The sequence below is a fragment of the Physeter macrocephalus genome, chromosome 6, assembly GCF_002837175.3.
Source record: "Physeter macrocephalus isolate SW-GA chromosome 6, ASM283717v5, whole genome shotgun sequence".
NCBI lineage: Eukaryota > Metazoa > Chordata > Mammalia > Artiodactyla > Physeteridae > Physeter > Physeter macrocephalus.
The window spans coordinates 29,411,487-29,434,437 of record NC_041219.1 but is presented as its reverse complement, the minus strand read 5'-3'; the positions used below and the strand labels follow the sequence as shown (position 1 = coordinate 29,434,437).

Genomic DNA, 22,951 nt, shown 5'->3' with positions numbered 1-22,951 from the left:
CATTCCCACCAACAGTGCAAGAGGGTTCCCTTTTCTCCACACCCTCTCCAGCATTTGTTGTTTGTAGATTTTCTGATGAAGTCCATTCTAACTGGTGTGGGGTGATACCTCATTGTAGTTTTGATTTTCATTTTTCTAATAATTAGTGATGTTGAGCATCTTTTCACGTGACTCTTGGCCATCTGTATGTCTTCTTTGGAGAAATGTCTATTTAGGTCTTCTGCCCATTTTTTGATTGGGTTGTTTGGGGTTTTTTTGTTGGTTTTTTTTTTGATATTGAGTTGTATGAGCTGTTTGTATATTATCACATTTTAAATAAAATCCAAAGTTCTTCCAATCCCTTAAAAGGTCTTCCATGACTACCATTCCAACCTTTCTATCATACTTCCTGTAACTCACTCTGCCCTCACCTTCTTGTTGTGCCTTGAAAAGAAAAAGCATGTTTCTGCCGCAAAGCCTCTGCAACTTGCTGTTCCCTCAAATTGGGATGCTCCTTCCCCAAACACTCTCTTCAGGTGCTCACTCAATTCTGGTCTCTGTTTAAATTTACTTCCTCAGAGAGGCTTTCCCTGGCTATCCTATCTAATATTGTACACTCTTGTCACCCTCTTCCATTTCTGCTTTTTTTCCATAGCATCTATCATTACCTGATATCATATCACATTATATTACCATCTCCCATCACTAAAACACAAACTTCTTGAGGATAGGGACTTTGTTTTGTTCACTGGTATATTCACAGTGCCAGGCACATAAGGGGCTCTCAGTAAATATTCACTGAGTGAACAAACTCAAAAGCATCACCAATGTGGTTAGTTACTCAGAGGTACATTTCATAACTCTGGCAGGTTCACTAGGAAGCTATATTACTTCTAAAACCAAATATTTGGTGGGTATTCTTTATTCCTTTCTTTTAATGAGATATAATTCTTATAAAATTCTCTTTTAAAGTATACAAGTCAGTGGTTTTTAGTATATTCATAAAGTTATGTAATTATCACCACTGTCTAAGTCTGGAACATTTTCAGCACAATGGATATAGTCTTCAAATTTCTCTATGGCCTTGGTAAATGATTCCTGCTTAGGGAATTTTCCAGGCCAAAACCATGCTCTATACGAACTTTGGGGACCTGAGCATTGTCTGTTCAGGTGGTAAACTCTTAAATTAAGGAAAATCTCAGCTTTGGGCCTATTAGTGCTCAAATGCTCAAGTGCTCCTATTAGTACTCTGCCTACAGCACTACCAGTTTGGAATACTTGGAGCCACGATTGGTTTGACCACCTATCTAGGTACCCTTTAAAATTCATTCATCAGCCATTAATCAGTCACATAAATACCTGCGCTTCAGGAAAATAAAACCTCAAACTCTTTCTTCAAAAACCTGGCTGAAGACTATTGAATTAAGCAACAAAAAACCAAACACCCCAATTTAAAAATGGACAAAGGGGCTTCCCTGGTGGCGCAGTGGTTGCGCGTCCGCCTGCCGATGCAGGGGAACCGGGTTCGCGCCCCGGTCTGGGAGGATCCCACATGCCGCGGAGCGGCTGGGCCCGTGAGCCATGGCCGCTGAGCCTGCGCGTCCGGAGCCTGTGCTCCGCAACGGGAGAGGCCGCAGCAGAGGGAGGCCCGCATACCACAAAAAAAAAAGAAAAAAAAAATGGACAAAGGACATGAACAGGCATTTCTCCAGATATGTAAATGACCAATAAGCACATAAAAAGATCTTAACATCACTAATCATTAAGTAAATGCAAATCGAAACAGTGAGATACCACTTCACACTCATTAGGATGACTGTTTAAAAAAAAAACAGAAAATAACAAGTGCTGGTGAGGATGTTAAGAAACTGGATCCGTTGTACATTGTTGGTGGAACGTAAAATGGTGCAGCTGTTGTGGAAAACAGTCTGGCAGTTCCTCAAAAAATTAAACAAAGAATTACTGTATGATCCAGCAATTCCACTTCTGGATACAGACTCAAAAGAACTGAAAGCAGAGACTCTTAACTGATATTTGTACACCTATGTTCACTGCATTATTCACAAGAGTCAAAAGGTGGAAACAATTCAAATATTCACCAACAGAAGAATGATTAAAATGAGGTAGAGTTGACCCTTGAACAACACAGGTTTGAGACTGCATGAACGAGCTGATGCAGAACCACGGATACGGAGGGCCAACTATGGACTCAAGCATCTGTGGATTTCAGTATACCAGGCAGGTCCTGGAACCAATCCCCCAAGGATACTGAGGCACCGCTACACACAATGGAATATTTCAACCATAAAAAGGAATGAAATTCTGATACAGGCTACAACATGGATGAACCCTGAAAACACCATGCTGAATGAAATAAGCCAGACACAAAAGGACAAATATTGTAGGATTCCACTTATATGAGGTTCCTAGAATAAAGACAAAAAGAACAGTGTTTACCAGGAGGCAAAGGGAATGGGGAGTTATTGTTTAATGGGTACAGAGTTTCCCTTTGGGATGATAAAAAGTTCTTGAAATGGATAATGGTGATGGATGCAAAACCATGTGAATGCAGTTAATGCCACTGAGTTGCACACTTGAAAATGGTTAAAGTGGTAAATTCTGTGCTATATACATTTTACCTCAATTAAAAGCAAAAAACAAGCCTGGCTGAAACATTTACAGAAGCTAGTGTAACAGACAAGTAGCCAGTTCATTAATTCTTTTGGTTGGTCTGTCTTCTCCCTCAAGAATTGCTTTAATCAAATTACTTTGATGTTGTACATTTAGCATTCATCAAAAGACTTAAGAATTTCACTGGAAAAGTTTCTCTCAGAGCTAAGTGCTGGGAAAAGTTTTGCTTTTTCTGCAAACTCTAGTGTATTTGTCTTATGGCATTGTGAATCAAATGTCTGAGCTCTTCTTACTTTTAACCACTAGGAGTCAAATCTGTGCTTTGAGGGCTTCCCTGGTGGCGCAGCGGTTGCGCGTCCGCCTGCCGATGCAGGGGAACCGGGTTCGCGCCCCGGTCTGGGAGGATCCCACATGCCGCGGAGCGGCTGGGCCCATGAGCCATGGCCGCTGAGCCTGCGCGTCCGGAACCTATCCCCCTCAACGGGAGAGGCCAGAGCAGAGGGAGGCCCGCATACCACAAAAAAAAAAAAAATCTGTGCTTGAATTTTGGTTTAATATGTCTCATACATAGTTATTACAGTTACAACACCCTCCTTGGCCTTGACTTTATTCCTGAATTTTGCTCTGTGTTTGTCAATTAAATTAATTACATCTTTGTAAGCCACACTAAACCTTTGAGGAGTCAGGTGAAGAAAAATAAATACAATTTAATGATCTTTGTAACTCTTCAGCTTACCTGCATGTTCATATAGCCATCTACAGACACCAGGTAGCCTTTGTACTCCATTCCCCACTTAAGCTTCACCATTACTGGCTTTCCTGTTAATCCATTGAGGAAAGGTTTGGGATTGAGGGGCAAACTCTGCACAAAGAACAAAAAAAGAACCCAATTGATTATTTTTCCTACCTACTCTCTTCTCTATCAAATCACCAATATTTTATAGTATCCAAATGAAGCAAAACTCTTGTTTCCCTCTCACATTATTACATAATTTTCACTTTTGTTGAAGAGCATCAGAGAAATTTAAATACCCAGTTAGCCAATTTCACCTTCAATCCATCAAGACTTGTAAAAGTATTCATTGTTCACTTAAGAAACACTGAACACCTAATATACATCACTCACTGTTCCAAGGCCATAAAGAAACAAAGGTAAAGGCAGAAAAAAGAAAAAAAAAAAAAAAAAAAAGCAGGTAACAGTCCCTGTCCTCAGGCCCACAGTGGGAGGGAGGAGGGCCAAAACACATGCAAATAGACAATTATTTTGCAATGTAGTAAGAGAAGATATGCTATGTACAAGGGTACCAAACAATCAAACAATCCAGGGTTAAAAGAAAAGGAAGGGTTGCCTGAAATAAGTAATGCCTCTGTTTTAAAGGATGAGAGGTATTTCCAGAGGGAAAAGGGCTGATCTGGCGGGGTGGGGTGGGGGGGGTACGTATGTAAAAGGAGGGAAGAGTCAATCAACAAGGGATCTCAGGGACACACAAATTAGTTTTGTATGAGGCTACAGAAGGAGGCAGGGGCAGATCATGCTCCACGATCTTCAACTGAATTCCAGGAGCTAGGACTGGGTCTTCTTTGACTTTGCAGTGCCTCCTACATATGGGCAGTCACTTAATGTTTGTTTATTCAGCAAACTGGTAGTACCCCCAATGAATTCAGACTTTTCTTCCTTTCCTCATCTGCTCACTCATCGGCCCAAAGAAAGAAAACAACCAAGACACTTGGCTACTAAACCCCTCTAGAATAAGCACATTCACAGTGATCTCAAATGGGTCTCCAGTTTTCACTCTTGTCTTTCTCCAACTTATTAGCCACACGGCAAGTATTATTTTTATCATACCGTATCTCTGCTTAAAATGCTTCGATGGCTTCCAACTGCACTTGGAGTGGAACCCAGACCTCCTAAAACGGCCTAAGAGGTCTTGCCCGACCCTATCTCATGACCACTATCCTTGCAGGCGGCTGTGGCTTTCTCTCAATTCCTCCAGCTAGTCAGGTGTTCCTTCCGGCCTCAGAGCCTGTGCTCCTGTTCCCTGAGCTTGAGGTACACACGCTTCCTCCTGCTCTTCACGGGGCTGCATTTCATATCGCTTAGGTTTCAGGTTCAATCCCTCCTCCAAGGGATGCCATCTGTAACCACTCTTCTAACGTACCACGGCGCCCCCTCACAGCACCCTGTTTGCTCCCTTCTTAGCAGTTAACGTTATTCGAAATTATGTATTTATCGTTGTTTGATTAATGTCTGAGTTAACCTAGAGCAGGGTCCGCATCAGTACTTTTTATCCTATATTCCTAGCACCTAGAACGTTACCTGGCCCTGGCAGGTGGCAGGCGCTCAGTAAAGCTTTGCTAAACTAACAGGAGAATGCTCAAAGCCTGGGCTCTGTATTCCAAAGGGCTGCAGGGCCCCCCAACATCACGGGACGAAAGCGGATTGTGTAGTGTGATAAGTGGGACGTGAAAAACCGCTGCATTTTTACCCCAGCCCTGTGGCCCCAGGCAGCAAGGACACCTCAGGCTCGGATACAAAACGAAGAAGACGGGGAAGGGGGCAGGGGCACTCCTGGGGAGGGGAGCGCTTCGGAAGGAGGGCGCGCCTCAGACACCCAGAGCAGGGAGAAAGGGGCTGGCCACCCGGCGCGCCGCGCCTCACGCGGATGAATGGGAAACGCGCGAACCAACCACCAGGCCCGGCAAGGCTGGTCACCCGCCCTCTCTCTCTCACGGGACACTGGCCACTCTCTTTCTCCTTACCATCGCGACTACTGCTGCAGTAGTGGGCAAATGCTGCAGGCTACTCGCCGCCGACCCAGCTGTCGTCCGACCCTCGTGACTGGAGCAGCCACAGCACGGACACAGTCGCTGAGCTTCCAGAGAAATGGCCGCCAAATAGCAGCGTGACCTTTCACCTCCGACTACCGCTCTTCTGGCTTCTGTGATTGGACGCAAAGAGGTGCGTGCTGATTGGAGGAGGTGGCTGGGCATGTCTCCTGGCAACCAGCGGCGCCAAGCGGGTGCGCGCCTCCCTGGCAGTGCGCGGGCCTGTGGGAAACCGGCTGCTCCACGCCAACCGGAGGATACCTGCGAGGCTGCAAAGCCCGTGAGGCGGCTCGGGTTTCTCGTTTGCTCACCTACCTCGAGGGTGCACTGTGTACCCTGTAGAGTGGACGTGATGTCTTGCCAACTTGGCTAGTGGGGGGTTCCTTTGTCCTTGTACACCTGGGAGAACGAATTTGGGGCTCTCGGGTTTCCTCCTCACTTTCCCACAGAATCTGTGCTGGGAGGTCTCCTCTGACACGGTCCCCTTCTCTCTGTTCTGTAATGCTCAATGCTCATGTCAACCCACTTCAGGGGAAGTGGGAGAAGCAAGACTAGATAGGCTAAGGGACGTGAAACGCACCGAAGAAAGTCAAGTACAGAATATATTTCAGATGAGGTTAGATGGAGTCTAGAACATGGTGTGGTGGGATCCCGCTCCATCTGTTTCTTTTGCGTTGGGAGCAGAGGCCCGCTACAGTCTTTATACTGCACGTATAGTGCAGAAGGTGGAGGATGTTTACGCTATCACGGATTGATCCTTCTAATGTAAGAGTGGAATTGTTGGGTCATACAGTAATTCTGTACTTGACTTTTTTTTTTAATGCAACTTTTTTTTTTAAGAATAATTATTTATTTTATTTTATTTTTTTATTTATTTATTTTTGGCTGTGTTGGGTCTTCGTTTCTGTGCGAGGGCTTTCTCCAGTTGCGGCAAGCGGGGGCCACTCTTCATTGCGGTGCGCAGGCCTCTCACTATCGCGGCTTCTCTTGTTGTGGAGCACAGGCTCCAGACGCGCAGGCTCAGTAGTTGTGGCTCACGGGCCTAGCTGCTCCGCGGCATGTGGGATCTTCCCAGACCAGGGCTCAAACCCGTGTCTCCTGCATTGGCAGGCAGATTCTCAACCACTGCGCCACCAGTGAAGCCCTGTACTTGACTTTTTGAGGAGCTACCAAACTGCTTTCCACAATGCCTGCACCATTTTACATTCCCACTAGCAATGTATGAGATTTCTAATTTCCCCCACATTCTCCCCAACACTTATTTACCATTAAAAAATATTATCATAGTCATCCTAGTAATCCTAATAATAATAACGTCTCATTGTGGGTTTGATTTGTATTTCCCTAATGACTAATGATGTGGAGCATCTTTTCATGTGCTTATTGGCCACTTGTATATCTTTGGAGAAATGTCTGTTCAAGTCCTGTATGCCTTTTTATATGTTCTATTTCTGGAACCCTTGAATGTATTGCCTAATTTGAAAAGTCATGTGACCATTCTGGGTCTCAGTTTCTTCGTTGATAACAATGAAGGGATTGGACTCAATCGGGGTTTTCAACCTCAATACTAGTGACATTTGGGGCCAGACAGTTCTTGTTGTGGGGACTGCCCTTTGTACTGTAGAATGGATATATTGCAGCAGTATCCCCAGCCTCTACCAAGTAGATGCCAGTTGCAATGCCCTCCCTCCAAGTGTGACAACCAAAATGTCTCCAGACATTGCCCAGTGTCTTCTGGAGGGCACAGTCGTCCCCTGTTGAAAACCACTGGATTAGATCAATGATTTGTAAATACAGGCCACAGACTTGGATCACTTTGCAGGTAGTATTGAGGCTTTGCAAACTATTTGTATTATTAAAAAATAAACAAAACAACTAACAAATCGTACATTTATTTAACAGGGACTGTATAAGAATGATGAAAACCTGATGCATCTCTGCTTTTGTTTAGAATGAAATCAACTCAAAATACAAATACTAGTTGATCATGGATCAGAAGCTCTGATTGGCATTTATATATGTATCTGATTTATAAAAATGGGAAAGCAAATTGTCAATAAATGATGTTTTTTAGTTTCATAAATCATAGATTCAGTTTGGGGGGAGGGTAGATAATAAAACCCTTTTGGGGTAAAAAGGCTGGGAATCCCTCAGCTAGCTGACCAGTGTTAAATACTGACTTTAAACACAGCTCGGTTCTTTGCCGTACTTCCACAAGGTGGCAGTGGTGAGTTTTGAGTAAAATTTCTAATCATACAGGCACTTGGAAGTTAATCTGTTCAAAAGGGGACTTCACTGTTCTCAAAACACAAACGAAACAGAACAAAACCACATAGAACTTCTCCCAGTCTCCTGTGCTGTACAGTCCCCATCCCCCTTATCCCTCAAATGTTTCCAGTGAATCAAATTTTAAAAAATAAGCTTGTTATTCTACTTTTCATCTGTTACCCAGCTTGTTGCTAGAAGTATCTTTAACCTCCCCTCCTCCAAAATAAAATGAAAATCTGGACATACTACTCTGCTACCTTTTTTGGTTCCCATTTACCAGCGGCCTAAAACAAGTTCCTTGCCAAAGTTTCTTTCCAGCTTTATGTCTTTCCATTCTGTCCCACAAACCACAAATCTGGCCTTTGAATCACAGGCCATGTTGTTTTTTTTTTTTTTGGCCATGTTTTTTTTTTGTTTTTTTTTTTTTACAACTCCATGTACTTACACATGATACTCTCTCCATCTAGAAATCCTTTCTCCTGTTTGCCTGGAAAATTCTTATCTCCATGATCCAATTCAAATGGGCACTTTAGGTCTGAAGACTTCTCTTAAACTTCCCCAGGCCATTAGTTATTCTGTCACATGGCTCTACACCATCTATCCTGTTTTAACACCAGCTACCCTCTATTTTAGAGAAAAAAAGATTTTGTTCATTAACTCATTTGTTGCTGTTACATTTCGTTCCCTAATGCAATGCACATCATTTTCCACATTCTGTTGGCTAGAACACAGTCACATGACCTCACCTAAGTCCAATGGAGGCTGGGAAATTTGCTTTGTCAGTGCACACGAGGAAAAGGCAACGTGAACACAGAGTGTTCTCTGCCACACTCAGAAATTCTACTCTAACAATTAGGTTACTTTTTACAATTTTACCTAACCTCTTATATGCCATCTGTTTACACTCATTCTATTTTAGGCTGTATATCAATATTGTTATCCAGCTTCATTATCACCTTTCTTTGTCCTGGGGTATTTATCAACTATAATTCCAATGCTGAAATAACTACTGTTAAATTTTGTTATCATCTCTTTTCTCTATGTATAAGTGTATGTATTTTGATATAGTTGGAATAATATATAAATTTTTATCCTATTTTACTTAACATTATAGTAACAATAATTTCTCTTTCTTAGGAATGTTTCAGTATCAAGATTTTTAATGGCTGCATAATATTTATCATATATTTAGATATTATACCCTAATTGTTGGGATTTAAGTTGTTTCTTGAATTGTTACTATATAAAATATCAATCTAGGAATATTCTGTTTATGTATGTATATTTCTTTCCTTTGTGTCCATGTATCTCTGTACAAGTCTTTCTGTAACATGGGTGCCTCTGTGCTACTAGAGGTAGTTTAGCGTAAAGTATGTGGACTCTGGAATAGGCACTGCTTGAGTTCAGTTTCTTTCATGGGCCTTCTGACTTTGAGTTCTTCATTTGTATAGTGGGGCCAACAGTAGTCTCTACCTCCTGAGGTTTGGGATGACTAAATTAGTTAATAATTAAAAGAGATCCTTTCCTTCTTGAAACTTTCATTCATTTATTCAGCAAATATATATTGTGTCACAATGTGCTGATCATTATTCTAGGGGCTGTGGATGCAACTGTTCCAAAAGGAAGGAACAATCTGTGGGAGAAACACAACCAGAAAGCAAAGAAATAATTAAATTAATAATAAATAACTGGGCGAGGAGATAGAGAAATGGTATGGTGGAAAGTGAAACCAACTCAGATAAGGAAGTTCTATTTTGCCTAAATTTGTCTAAAGACCAGTCTGCCAAATGACGAATATACCAAAAATTGCCAAATATCTAAAACAGGTTGTTCAGAATGTTCACTGCAATGGTTTCACTGTCAGTGAGTGGCAAGGGTAGAGGCAAAGCTCCAGTTTACAAAAATAGAGAAGACAGCAAAACCTTTCTGATGGAAAGTTTACCCTCAAAGAGTGCTAGGCCTCCTCAGATGAAATACATGCAAAATTGATAATCAACTGAGCTGAACCCATAAATCCTTGGAGGAAAACAGCTGTGGCAAAATGACTGCAGTGAATCTTGCATGTAATGAAAATTTCAAAAGCAATCAGTAATTCCGCAAGTGTGTGTTTAGTGAATTGACTTCCTTGTGGAAGTCAGAGAAGGCTTTTCTGAGGAGGTGATATTTAACCTGAGACCAAAAATATGAGAAGGCATAAAAACTCCTCTATTCGTAATAATTGGACTACTCACATAGTACATATTATAGATCCTTCTGTATTGTGGTATTCGTGTACATGTATTTGACATCCTACTATAAGTTCCTTAAGTGCAAGGTAAACAAAAATTCAGTATTTGATTACTGATAAATGTTGACTGAGTGTGGTGAGACAAACAAAAGTGTCTGCGTGATGTCTGAGGATCTCATTTAATCTGCCAAATGTGTATGCTCTTCTTTGCCAGTTAATGATGAATGAACCATCTTTGAAACCAAAGGAAGTTCTCTGCACGAAGGGACTTCTGAAAGTTTTGGGGTCCTCGAGTGTTATTTGCTTTCTGCTTCAACCCTCTCCTCATCTATCCCTGCTCTCTGCTGAGACTGTCTTTTCTACTTTGAGCTTGATTAAGTGCATTTGGCCTACCAGTCAGGGCCACTTTCATCGCCATCATGCTTAACAGAAGTTGCTTTAAAATTGTTTTTATTAAAGTTTCAGACTATTTCAAACATACAGGAAAAGTACAGAAAATAATGTGGCAACATGAAACACACTCCATCTCTGATTTAGCACATTCTAACATTTTGCCATATTTGTCTCCCACGCCACCCCACACTCTTTAACATAGAGAAGTTCCATCCCTTCATCTCATTTTACAGCTCCCGACCACAGTGCCAGTACTGCCCCTTTGAGAGGAACTGCAGGCTGCGTACCTAGATCTGAAATTGACCATGCACATCTTTAGCTTTTCTAGAACTTGTTCAACTTCAGCTTTTCCAGACACTGCCAAACTGTTCTTCAAAGTGAATTTGTATTATTTAGGGTTCTTCAGAGAAACAGGATCAGGAGGTTCTGTGTATATATGCACAGACACAGACACACTAAAACACAGACACACACACACAGATTATATCATATACGTATAATATGGAGAGAGACAGACAGAGACAGACAGATTTTACTGAATTGGCTCACAAGATTGTGAGGACAGACAAGTCCAAAATTTGTGGGGCAGGCCAGCAGGCTAGAGATTCAGGTAAGAGTTGATGTTACAGGCTTGAGCCTGAAATCTGTAGGGCAGCTCAGCAACTGAAAATTTAGGCAGGGCAGTCTTGGGGCAGAATTGCTTTTTTCAAGAAACCTCAGTCTTTGCTCTTACGTCCTTCAACTGATTGGGTGAAGCCCACCCACATCATGGAGGGCAATCTGCTTTACTCAAGCTCTACTGATTTAAAGGTTAATCACATCTAAAAATATACCTTCATAGCAACATCTGGACTGCTGTCTGACCAAGCAACCAGACACCATAACCTAGCCAAGATGACACATCAAGTTAACGATCACAGGGTTGTACCAATTTACACTCCTACCAGCACTGTTTGAGAGTTCTTGTTGCTTCACAGAATTACAAACTCTTGTAATTTTGTCATCCTGATTAGTGTGAACAGGCATCTCGTATTAATTTGGATTTCCCTGACTACTAGAAAACTGAGCATCTTTTGTATGTTTACTGATCTGAGTTTTCTCTTTCATTATTTGCCTGTTTAAATCCCTTGTCCAATTTTACATTGGTTCTTTGACTTTTTCTCATTGACGTATAAGATTCTTTTATAATTCTGGATAAAAATACCTTATAGGTTATATGCATTGCAACTTTCTTCATCTTGGCTGTAGATTTTCGTCACTTGGGGAGCTTTTAAAACTCTAGGCACCTCAGCTGTATCTTCATCCACATAAAATCAGAATCTCTGGGAATGGGACCTATGAATCAGTACTTTTAAAAGCTCCCCAGGTGCTGACTATGTGCTTCTGAGAAACACTGTCCCAGACTGTGGCCTGAACTTTGATTTGGCCTATGGTATCTTCTGCCACACAGAAAATTTTGATTTTAATGTTTTCAGTTCACTAATCGTTTTCTTTATAGTTTCTGCTTTTCATTTGGTTCACTTTTTTTCTTTACCCAATGTCACTAAAATATTTCCCTATATATTCTTCTCCCCATCTCTTTTGTAAATTAAAATTTTGTGACAAGAATTTCTCTACATATATGACTAAAATTCTTATTTTGACAGATTATCAGCATCTTTTTTTCTAATGTGCTGTTATGGAACTAAGAGTAATTTTAGTAAAAGTTGTGTAAGGTATTTATTTTTATGATGTGGCTATGTTATAGGTGAGAAAACTTTTGATTCTAATCGTTGTGTTCCAATTTTAGAGCTTCATTTTCATTTGTGTTAATATCAGAACTTTTGAAGGGCTACAGCTTTGCTGATATACACTAATCCAGCTTCAGCAAGAGCTATTAATAATATGTATTGTCCCAATAAGAAATGTTTAATTACCATTGACTAAACTGGGGAAGAGGGAATGCTGATAAAATATTTTCTGAGCTGAAATAGTATAAAGTGAAGTGACTAATTACTACTGGCTTCAACTCTGAACACAGGGGAGATAGTTAAAGTAGTGGGAAGGTAGATTTGAAGAAGCATAGGTTGAGGCTGGAGTCTACACTTGATAAACTTGCTTAATGGAATACTATTGAGTGGACGCCTGCATTTAGCTTCCTTTGCGACTAACACCAGAAAAAGAAAATAAATCTTCACTTCTATCCTTAGTGTTTTTTGGAGCATGTTGCTTCATATTGTTTTGTTCTTTCTTCTCCATACAGCCCACGTGTCAAATTTTCTTATTTTCTGTGTTTCTGTGTCCAAGTTTCTTTGCCGCCCCTTATATTTGTCAAGACTTTTGGTTGCATGTAACTGAAACCTAAGTCAAAGTAGCCTAAGCAAAAACAAACAAACAAAAACCCTAATTATAGTCTCTGTTTTCATTTTTGTGGCAGCAGTATGCATGTTGGTGAGGAAACTATTGTTTGGAATTATTCACTAGTGGATGAAAGAAATTTGGAAGCAAGTCAAGAGAGAACAAAATATGATTTAATAGAAGAAAGTAAAGTTGTTTGCTTTATTAATGTCACTTTATCAGATGCAGAGTCTTTTAGCCTTCCTAGAAGTACTGAAATACATTCCTTACAAATGGACTCTCAGTGATTTAAAGCTCTCAGTCTCAGCACTATTGATTTCTTTTTATTGTGGTAAAATATACATAACATAAAATTTACCATGTTAACTATTTTTAAGTGTATAGTTTATCGGCATTAAGTACACTCACATTGTTGTACAACCATCACCACCATCAATCTCCAGAAGTTTTTCACTACTGACATTCTGGATCAAATAAGTCTTTGTTGGGGTTGAAGGGGGGTGTCTGTCCTATATATTGTAGGATGTTTAGTAGCATCCCTGGCCTCTACCCATTAGATGCCAGTAGCATCCCTCCACTCCCCGAGTCTTGACAATCAAAAATGTCCCTAGACATTGCCAAATGTCCCCAGGAGGCAAAGTTGCCCCTAGTTGAGAACCACTGATTTAAAGAGGAAAAATTTTCATTGTAAATTGTGTCATTTTAACTGTGAAGAAATAATTTTGGAAAAATGCATTATGGGCATTCATTAATATCAGACACAGAACTATTTGTAACTTGACTATGTATCAGATCAGTCATGCTTTCAGTAGTAAACAAATAGAGCATTTAATTGCCACAAGAGTGATAACATAATCACTCTGATTGGCATTGCTTCAGAATAGCTAAGACTAATCAGGAATAGTCTAGATTGGAAATGACAGCTTTACATGCATGACTGAATGTGTATGAGTGAAAAATTGTTGAAGTGTAAGGTTAAGAAGTCTATTTTAGTTTTTTATCATAATTACTGCCTATTTTATAGAGTGACATCAACTGGCTTACAGGAAAATAGCCATTCTGTGTTATTCTCAAACACAAAGAATATCCCTTGTTAAAAAATTATTTTATTTGATCTTGTTAGCCAATATATAGTAGAGTTACAGTGAACAAGACAATATAGACAAATATTTGAGTGATATATTAATATATCCCAAGAACTGTGAAATTTCCCAAAGCCAAATATGATTCTATATCCTTTTCTATCCAATGTCTAAAATGATGGACTTTGAGTAGCACTTTAACTTTTAAGGCACTGAAGAACATGTCCATGTGTTGTAGAAATGTAGTGGACTGTTATTCAAGGAACTATAGAAATGAAGCACCTAATGTTATTCACAGTGTTCCAAATAGCTGATATTTAACCCCAGGTGTGAGAACCAGTTAAGATTTAAAAAGTCAGATTTATTCCACACCAAATTAGTTCTATTATTTACTTGTAGCAATTATCAGGTTATATTATTTATAGCTGCTGCAATTCTGAAAACAAAAAAATATTTAATATTACCCTTGGTCCCATTGATATTTGGTGAAGTCCCTTGACTTCTGTAGGCCTCAGTTTTGCATTAGTCAAATTAAGGGATTGAAATAGATCATCTTAAAGACTTTTCCACCTTTAATATACTATTATTCTCTGATAGTTTAAATTAATAGCTGGAATGAACTGAAGAGTAAAATAAAGAATATCCCTTGAGATGTAACTATGGCTTCAATTACAGGAGATTAACCCTTCATCCTCCCAAAGACAGAATAGCTTTTCAGTAAGTGTCTTATACCTTAAACCTTTCAGTTTTCCATGTACGTTGAGAATGTTAGGCAATAAAATATAATTCTTTTAAAGTTATGCGCTGTAAAATGAGATTTTGCAATGATGCTGTTAACATCTGTATCTTGATTCTCAAAGTATAATAGAGCAATCAGAAATGTAATAATTTAAGAAGGGGAACTGAAACTGATTCTGTTTCTATCCACTCATAGATAACAAATTAGATTTTATTACTGACAAAAGATTAAATTTATCAGCAGAAAATATTTTTATTCATAATATAATTTACTTATCCATAATTATTTAGACAATAAAAATTTTCTTCTCCTTACAGGAACTTATTATGCTTGCGGGAAAGCCTAGACTGTTCTTGGATCTGTATAATAATAATATTTAAGCCAGCAGCAGCATCATTATGACTGCCATTTATTGAGCACTTATGTGCCTACACTTTACATATATTATCACATTTAATCCTTATAGCAGTTCTGTTAAGCAGTTATTGTTAGCTAGAGTTGCTAAATAATTTGCACAAAGTCCCACAAGGAATAAGCCTCAGAGCCAGGATCTTTCTCCTAACTTTGCTCCTTAGCACTTCTAATCCAAACTGTAAGAAACTCAGGGAAAACAAACAAACACAATCAATCTTAATCCTTAATTCCACACGTAATTAATAGCCTAAGTAAGAGCGAAATTTCTATACTGCAGACTCAGTGTGAATTATTTTGGCATATGTGATTGTCCACTTAATTACCCATACACATGACCTTCTTTATAGTATCAGATTCATCTGTCAGCCTCCAAATTAGGTTTTGGTGAGTGGTCAAAATTAAGATCACTCTTATATCCGAATGTCTGCTATTCTTTATTTCATTCCCTGTCCGTAAGCAGATAGAGTGCCCACAGAAAGCTCCTGGGAGTTTAAATTAGAGGAAGACTTTCTTAGCTTCTTACAAACCTACCCTCTCTTTTGAATGGTAGTCCTTCATAGGCTTGCTTAAAGAACAGACATTTTCCCACAGCCCCCTGCTGATTCTGACTGAAGAGATTCTCAACCCCCTGCTGACTGGTGAATATATTGCTTATCCTCATCTTTACTCTTTACTGACAGCCTTCATAATAACTTGTTTAGAAGACAAATGGCATGGCAGAAGCTCTGACAACTCATTAAGGAAGAATACAGTAGATTTCTGCCAAATATCACTACCATTTTAATGTGAACTAACAGCAGTTTTTGTCACGATGGAAGAAGGAAAAGATGCTGCTGACGACTGCTGCCTTCTGTCAAAAGCAGCATAATGTCTCTTTGCACTGTTTTTAAAGAGAGATTTAATGACACATCAACGTATAGATTATCTACAGCGTTTTGCCTCAGCACATCCCTCTTCATGGAATGCCTTTCTCTCCCTTCTCTGCTAACCTTTCCAGAGCCAGCCCAAATGGTACATTCAGTATGATCCCTTCCCTGTCCCTCATGGCATCACTCCTTCCTCTGGGATCTGGCAATGCTTTTTTTCCCCTACCTCTGTTATAGCAATTAACATGTTGCAATATAGTCTGTATAATTATTTGTGTGTCTTGGGTCAACCAGGAGCTTCTTGAACACAGGGACCGTGGCATACTTATTCATCTTTGCATCCCTGGCACCCAGAACAGTGCACAGAGAAGGTGCTGGGTTACTGATTGTTAAATGACTTGCCTACCGTAGGGTGAGTCTTTTCTCATTGGGGTCCAGACCTACTTAGAGTATGCTGATTGCGATCATGGAAACTACTGACAAGTCCCAGCTCTTCTAATTCTTTGACATGTAGCCTCTTCATTCTATAAAATGGGGGTTGTAATGGTACCTACCTCGTGGAAGTATGGTTCTGCAAGTGTTTTCAGTTTTTTTCATAGTTATAGATCTATTCAGGTTTTCTACTATTCTTGAGTCAATTAATGTAATTTATATTTTCCTGAGAATCATTCATATCTTGTTTTTATTTACTTTCATAAAGTAATAAGTAGTCTGTTGATTTCACCTATGCCTTTGGTCATATCCCATTCCTAATTTGTATATATATGTGCTCACCTGTCTTTTCCTCTTTCTAGAGAGAAATATGTCAAAATGTTAATATTTGGTTCTCTCTGGGTGATAATATTATGGGTTATTTTTATATTTTTCTGTTTTTTCCAAATATTCAGAAATCAGTATATATGTTACTTACATATTTGCAAAAAATACTTACAGAAAAAAACTCTTTCAATTCCTGTATTTCCAAATAAGAAAACTGAGACCAGGACTATCACTTAAGTGGAACATGGTCTTAGATTGGAACAAGGAAAACTGCTGGCTCAGCCACTTTTTCCTGAGCCATGAGGTAAGAGTCATGAAACCACCATGGTTTCTCTAGTTCTCATCTGATATAAAGAAAATGAGCCACTAAACCATCTCACTTCCTCTTGTTCTCATCTTATATAAATGTGAAGTTTATTAGAGTTGGGTAAAATATCACGAAGAATTATCACTGGGGCCTAACTCACCTTATGTGGTGGATTGAATTTTTTGGTGACTCAGCATATCGTTATCATAGAAGATAATTACTATAGTGATAAAGGACAACTTAGTTAATATGTGAGGATAATACATATGGCAATGAGTGAAACATCTGAATGTGTAATTGGAAGGTGGATGCTATTTATTTAATGTTTTAAAATTTCCTGTGATTCTATAGTAAGATACATAAAGGAAAACTGGTTTTTAAAAAACTGTCTGGGAGAAGGCCCTGTTTGGTTCCCCAACTCACAGCAAACTAGAAAGAAGAGATTTGCAGCCCAATTTGATTCGACAAATATTTTTGGATTATCTAGTTTGAATCTCTTACTAGACCTCAAATAGAAATGTCTTAATTACCTTGTTAGGGACATAACTACTTTCAAAGAGGCTTTCTACAATTAGATTTTAAATATTAGTTAACTAGGTTACTACACTGTAAATCACTCAAGGAGAGGCAAATCATCTTAACTCACCTTTTATGCTTTTTTTTTTTTTTTTTTTTTTTTCCTTTTTGCGGTACGCTGGCCTCTCACTGCTGTGGCCTCTCCCGTTGCGGAGCATAGGCTCCAGTCGCGCAGGCTCAGCAGCCATGGCTCACGGGCCCAGCCGCTCCGCGGCATGTGGGATCTTCCGGGACCGGGGCACGAACCCGCATCCCCTGCATCGGCAGGTGGACTCTCAACCACTGCGCCACCAGGGAAGCCCTTAACTCACCTTTTAACTCGAAGTGATTTGCCTGGTGCTGATCACATAGTAAATACAATAATAATTGTGTACTTTTCTCCTAGGATATATATAAGCGTTATGAGAACAAAATGTTTTCCTTATTTCATTGTTTTAAGGTCATTACCAAACCTTAGACCTATGTGTGACACAATGGAGGCGTGTAACAGACTTTTTTAAACTAATAGTGATAATAGTGGATAACATTTATCAAATGTGCCAAACATTGTGGTGGTCCCTTAAATGAATTATTACATTGAATCCTCATGATAACTCTGTGAGTTACTGTTAACATCTTCATTTGACTGAGGTTTAGAGAGATTAGGTACCTTATTCAAGGTCACATAGCTTGGAAATAGTTTCGGCAGAATTTGACACAGGTCCATCTGATTCCAGAGTTTTTGCTACTTTGATCACCAAACTCAAGAAATTAGTTAAAAGAGTGAATGAACTTTCATTCACAGAAATTTGTATTTATTTCATCACTTTTCTTAAAAAAGAAAAGGATTTCTGATTTTACAAACACCTTCCTATGGGCAGGAACAACTGCAAGTGCCTATGAGATTTATTTTTCTATACTTCAAAGACATACCATTGTTTTATGTACCAATTATGTTTCAGTTATAATTATAGGTATCATTTATGTATCAATATAGGTGTCAATTATAATTGTAGACCCCACTGAGGGTTGGTAATATCCCAATTTTAGAGATGTTGAAATATGTTCCTTAGAACAGGTAATTTGTGTGATACATACCTACATGTGTTTATTGCAACGTGAAGTTTTTTCTGTAAGTTCTGAGGCAATACAGTGTAGTAGTTAAGCATGAAGACTTTGAAGCCAGTCTGCTTCTTATTTGCTTGCAGGCCTGGGAAAGTTATTTAATTTCTCTGATTTTAGATACTTCATCGATAAAATAGGGATAATAATATTTCCTCTGGATCATTCAAAGCACACTTCATTAGACCTAGCTAAGCATTTTTAGTTTGATTTCTAAAGCCTTTTGCAAAAGATGGATCTGGTTCTTTGCTTAAAATATCTATCAGCTCTCAGAAGAACTGCACCCATTATTTCTGCCTGTATTTTATTTTCAAATACTATCTTTTAGTTCAAAGACTTGTCATTGTCTTCAGGAGGTCTCCAGTTCTATGATGCCCTAAAAATAGCCGTCCTATCAGGTTATTGACACTAACTGAGCTACTGGTAAGGACATGATGTTGGGACTTCCCTGGTGGTCCAGTGGATAAGACTCCGCGTTCCCAATGCAGGGGGCCCGGGTTTGATCCCTGGTCAGGGAACTAGATCCTGCATACATGCCACAACTAAGAGTCCGCATGCCGCAACCAAAAAAAAAAAAAAAAAAAAAAAAAATCCCGCATGCCCCGCAATGAAGACCCCGCGTGTCGCAACTAAAACCTGGCACAGCCAAAATAAAATAAAATTAATTAATTAATTTTTAAAAAGAATGTGATGTTAACGAGACACGTTTCTATACATTCACTTCCCACTGTAAACCAGTTAATTCTGCATAAAGAAAACTTCCAATCCATAACTACAGCCTACACTTCTCATTCCAGCCATCCAGGCAGGTGTTTGTTCCATATCTCTTTGCAACTGGAAGATATATAGTCATTCATATTTTCTTGATCTCTTGCTCTCTCCTCCTCTGTCTCACCAGTTAGTCTTTGTACAAATAAACCTCTTAGCTCTATTCAAGTAGCAACTGAATAGAATTTATTTTTGTCAGATGAGGCCCTCATGGGTCCAGTGGATCTATTGGAATGTGCTAGGCTATTTGTTAACTAAGGTGAGCTATAATGAATTTTTGGAGGCAAAAAAATGATGTCTTTTGCTGTAAGACTAGGAAATGTTTTCTGAATTTAAGTTTAGGAACTATAAGATGTGGGGTTTTTGTTTGATTCTGTTGTATGCAATCCTGATGGCTAAGAAAGAATAAAGATGTTGACACATGTTAACTTTGGACAGAGGATGTAAGAATGACTATTTTCTTTTTGTTTCTTCCACATTTAAAACACTTCCTCTAGGATAAGAAGCCTAAATTTCTGCTCCTCTTTGAAAAGGTCAGAAACTACTTCCCTAAAACATTATTAGATCATTATAAAACAGTGGTCCTCAACCCTGGCTGCTCATCAGGTCATCTGAAAATATTTATTTTAATGACGTGCCTGAGACCAAACACGGGGATTCAAATTTAATTGTTCTGAGGTGGGACCTGGGCATTGTTATTGCTTAAAAGTGCCTCTAGATGATTCAAAATTGCAGGCAGGTGTGACAGTCACTGAGGTAAGTGCTGCTTTATCTAAACATCTCCCCAATCTTTTAGTAGCTCCTTGGGAAAGGAACTGTTTGTAATACTTCATTTTATTCCTTATAGAACATTTGATTAATATTTATAGTTTGACTGAAGATAAAAAGGAAGAAGGAAAAGATATGATCTGTTAACTGAACTTTATAATACGATGATGTAATTGTGATCAATCAGAGACTCAATTAGTTGATTTTTGAGTATCTTAGTGCCACACACTTATTTTATTATCAGGCTTAAGCTAAATTTCAATGCCTATTCCTGCTATAGGAACTAGAAATTTTACATCCATGAACTGAATAATAATAGAACGTGTTCCAGGACCCTTGTCAACCTGTTCAATGAACAGGTGATTGGCCATATGCCAAGGGAATCTGCTGCCCTCTAGAGGGTATTCTGCTGTGGCAGATGAAAACAGAATTTCCCTATGTATATTCCAAAGTATGGGAAAAGTTATGAAAAAAGAAAACAAAAAGGTTTCATGGTCAAATCATTTGGAAGATGCTATACTGTCTCTGTGTGGGGAAATAACAATGCAAACTAACAAAATAAAGACTGAGAAGTTCAATAATAAAGAAATTTGTTTCCCACACTAATTGGATTATTTTTTCCCCTACCTAACTCTTGTTGATATTTGGGGAACTAATATTACACAAACAATATTTTGTATTAAAAATCTACAAATAAGAGTTGGGATTTGGAGAAAGTAAAGGAGAAAACTTAATGAAAGATTTCTTAAATAAGCTATAGAAAGGGAACAATTGATAAAGTAGATGCAATAAAATGAAAAGATCCCACATCCATGCAGTGATGTTTTGACTGGAGGGGTACAATCTGATGTGGCAGTGTGATGTGCCATGCTATAATATTCATGTTTCTCTTTCTTCTTAGTTTTTATCCTAATGAAACATATGAGATGTTTGTACTTTGCAAAACAAATGGAATTGTGACTTTTGCTTTATAATATATGAAGTTGACTTCATACACTGTCAAATGTACCAGGAATAACATTCAACCAAAAAGGTACGAACAGCGAGAGGCTAGCATAATGAGGTTCCACCCAGAAGTTCAGTTAGTACAGGGGTGGACCCCATGTATGCAACTACAGCTGTGCTTTCCTCAGGCTAGAATGACAGCAAGTTTAGTAGGAATAAAATACTTTTAGTCAAGAGACTTGGGTTTCAATCTTTTGTGTCACTAATTTTGTGATCCTTGCCAATTATATGCAACTCTCCTCGTGTATAAAAGGAAGACATACAGAGCTGTTGTAAGTGTTCAGTGAGGTACTATATGTGAAAATGCTTCATACAGCCTCTGATATAGTAGGTGCTCAACAAATATAAGTTCAATGTAAAGATGCTTGGTGAGCATAGAGATAACGCCAAATTAAAGAGTCAAGGGGTCAATACAGGAGGAAGCTGAAACTGGAGGTAAAAACTAAAGTGACCTACCGTCCCATCCCAGTTTGCCAGGGACTGTCCCAGTTTTTGCAGTTAAAGTCCTGTTTTGGGAAAACTCTTCAGTCCTGGGCAAACTGGCATGGTTGGTCACCCTAACTCAGAATCCAGAATAGGAGTGCAAACGGCAAGGGTATGGACTGCAAGAAAAAAAACAGTGGTGAGAACACAGACACAGTCTGGGAACATTAGGAAGAATGGTGCTGAGATTGACCAATATTTCTCAGGCAGATGGCAAATCAGGCTCAGCATGTGAGTCGGGAAAAGCCCACAAGTGGAATGTGTCAGTAGATACACTTGACTCAACTGAGTGAAACTCAAGGTCCTATTCAAGTAGCGCCACACAAGAGAAATTTGACACAGCTAATTTCTACAGTGAACAATAAAGAAGAGATAGTCTCTTCGATGAATAATGCTGGAACAATTATTATCTATAAGAAAAAAGAAAACAAATTCGCAACCTCACACAATACACAAAAGTTAGCAACATGGAAGCCTAAATATGTAAATCAAAACTTTAAACATTCTAGAAGAAAATAAAGGAGAAAAGCTTGAGAAAGGATTTCTTAAGCTATAAAAAGGGAAAGATAGATAAAGTTGATTACATTAAAAATAAAGGATCCTATGAACATAGTGAAGAGCCGAGCCATAAACTGGGGAACAATATTTGCAGTGCATTAAACCTACAAAGTACTCATATCAAGAGGGAGGGTGGGAGGGAGGGAGACGCAAGAGGGAAGAGATATGGGAACATATGTATATGTATAACTGATTCACTTAGTTGTAAAGCAGAAACTAACACACCACTGTAAAGCAATTATACTCCAATAAAGATGTTAAAAAAAAAAAGTATGTAAAGAACCCCAAGAATTCGGTAAGGAAAATGCTAGCAATCCGATAGACACATGTGAGGTATAGACAATTCACAGTAGAAACTTGGGTGGTAAAAACATATTTTTAAGAAGCTCAGTTTTACTACTAATCAGGGAGATGCAAATTGAATATAAAAGTATATACCTGGGCTTCCCTGGTGGCGCAGTGGTTGAGAGTCTGCCTGCCGATGCAGGGGACACGGGTTCGTGCCCCGGTCCGGGAAGATAAGACATGCTGCGGAGCGGCTGGGCCTGTGAGCCATGGCCACTGAGCCTGCGCGTCCGGAGTCTGTGCTCCGCAACGGGAGAGGCCACAACAGTGGGAGGCCCGCATACCGCAAAAAAAAAAAATAGAAAAAAAGGTATATACCTGAGCACTGCTTTCTTGGCATTCAGACTACAGAAACTCTCAAACGTGTGCACAAGGGGTCAAATATGAGTGTTCACTGTAGCAGGGTTTAAAAGAGCAAGACACTGGAAACAACCCAAATGTCCATCAAATGTAACATAAATAAATTGTGCTATAATTTAGTCAATGTATTACTACCACACAGCAGTTAAAATAAATGAC

At 39.2% G+C, this 22,951-nt stretch overlaps 1 protein-coding gene across 1 annotated transcript in view; it reads right to left on the bottom strand.

Moving 5' to 3' along the window:
* The window catches only part of SNRPF (small nuclear ribonucleoprotein polypeptide F), an 8,250-nt gene extending 2,723 nt beyond the window's left edge, over positions 1 to 5,527 (bottom strand). Inside the window, exons 1-2 of the mRNA XM_007125129.2 lie at positions 5,371 to 5,527; positions 3,347 to 3,472 (exon numbers count right to left, since the gene is read on the bottom strand). Coding sequence (XP_007125191.1) covers positions 3,347 to 3,472; positions 5,371 to 5,373 — 129 coding nt within the window. The 5' untranslated portion in view covers positions 5,374 to 5,527. The remainder of the gene's footprint in view (positions 1 to 3,346; positions 3,473 to 5,370) is intronic.
* Between the last annotated feature and the right edge of the window lie 17,424 nt (positions 5,528 to 22,951).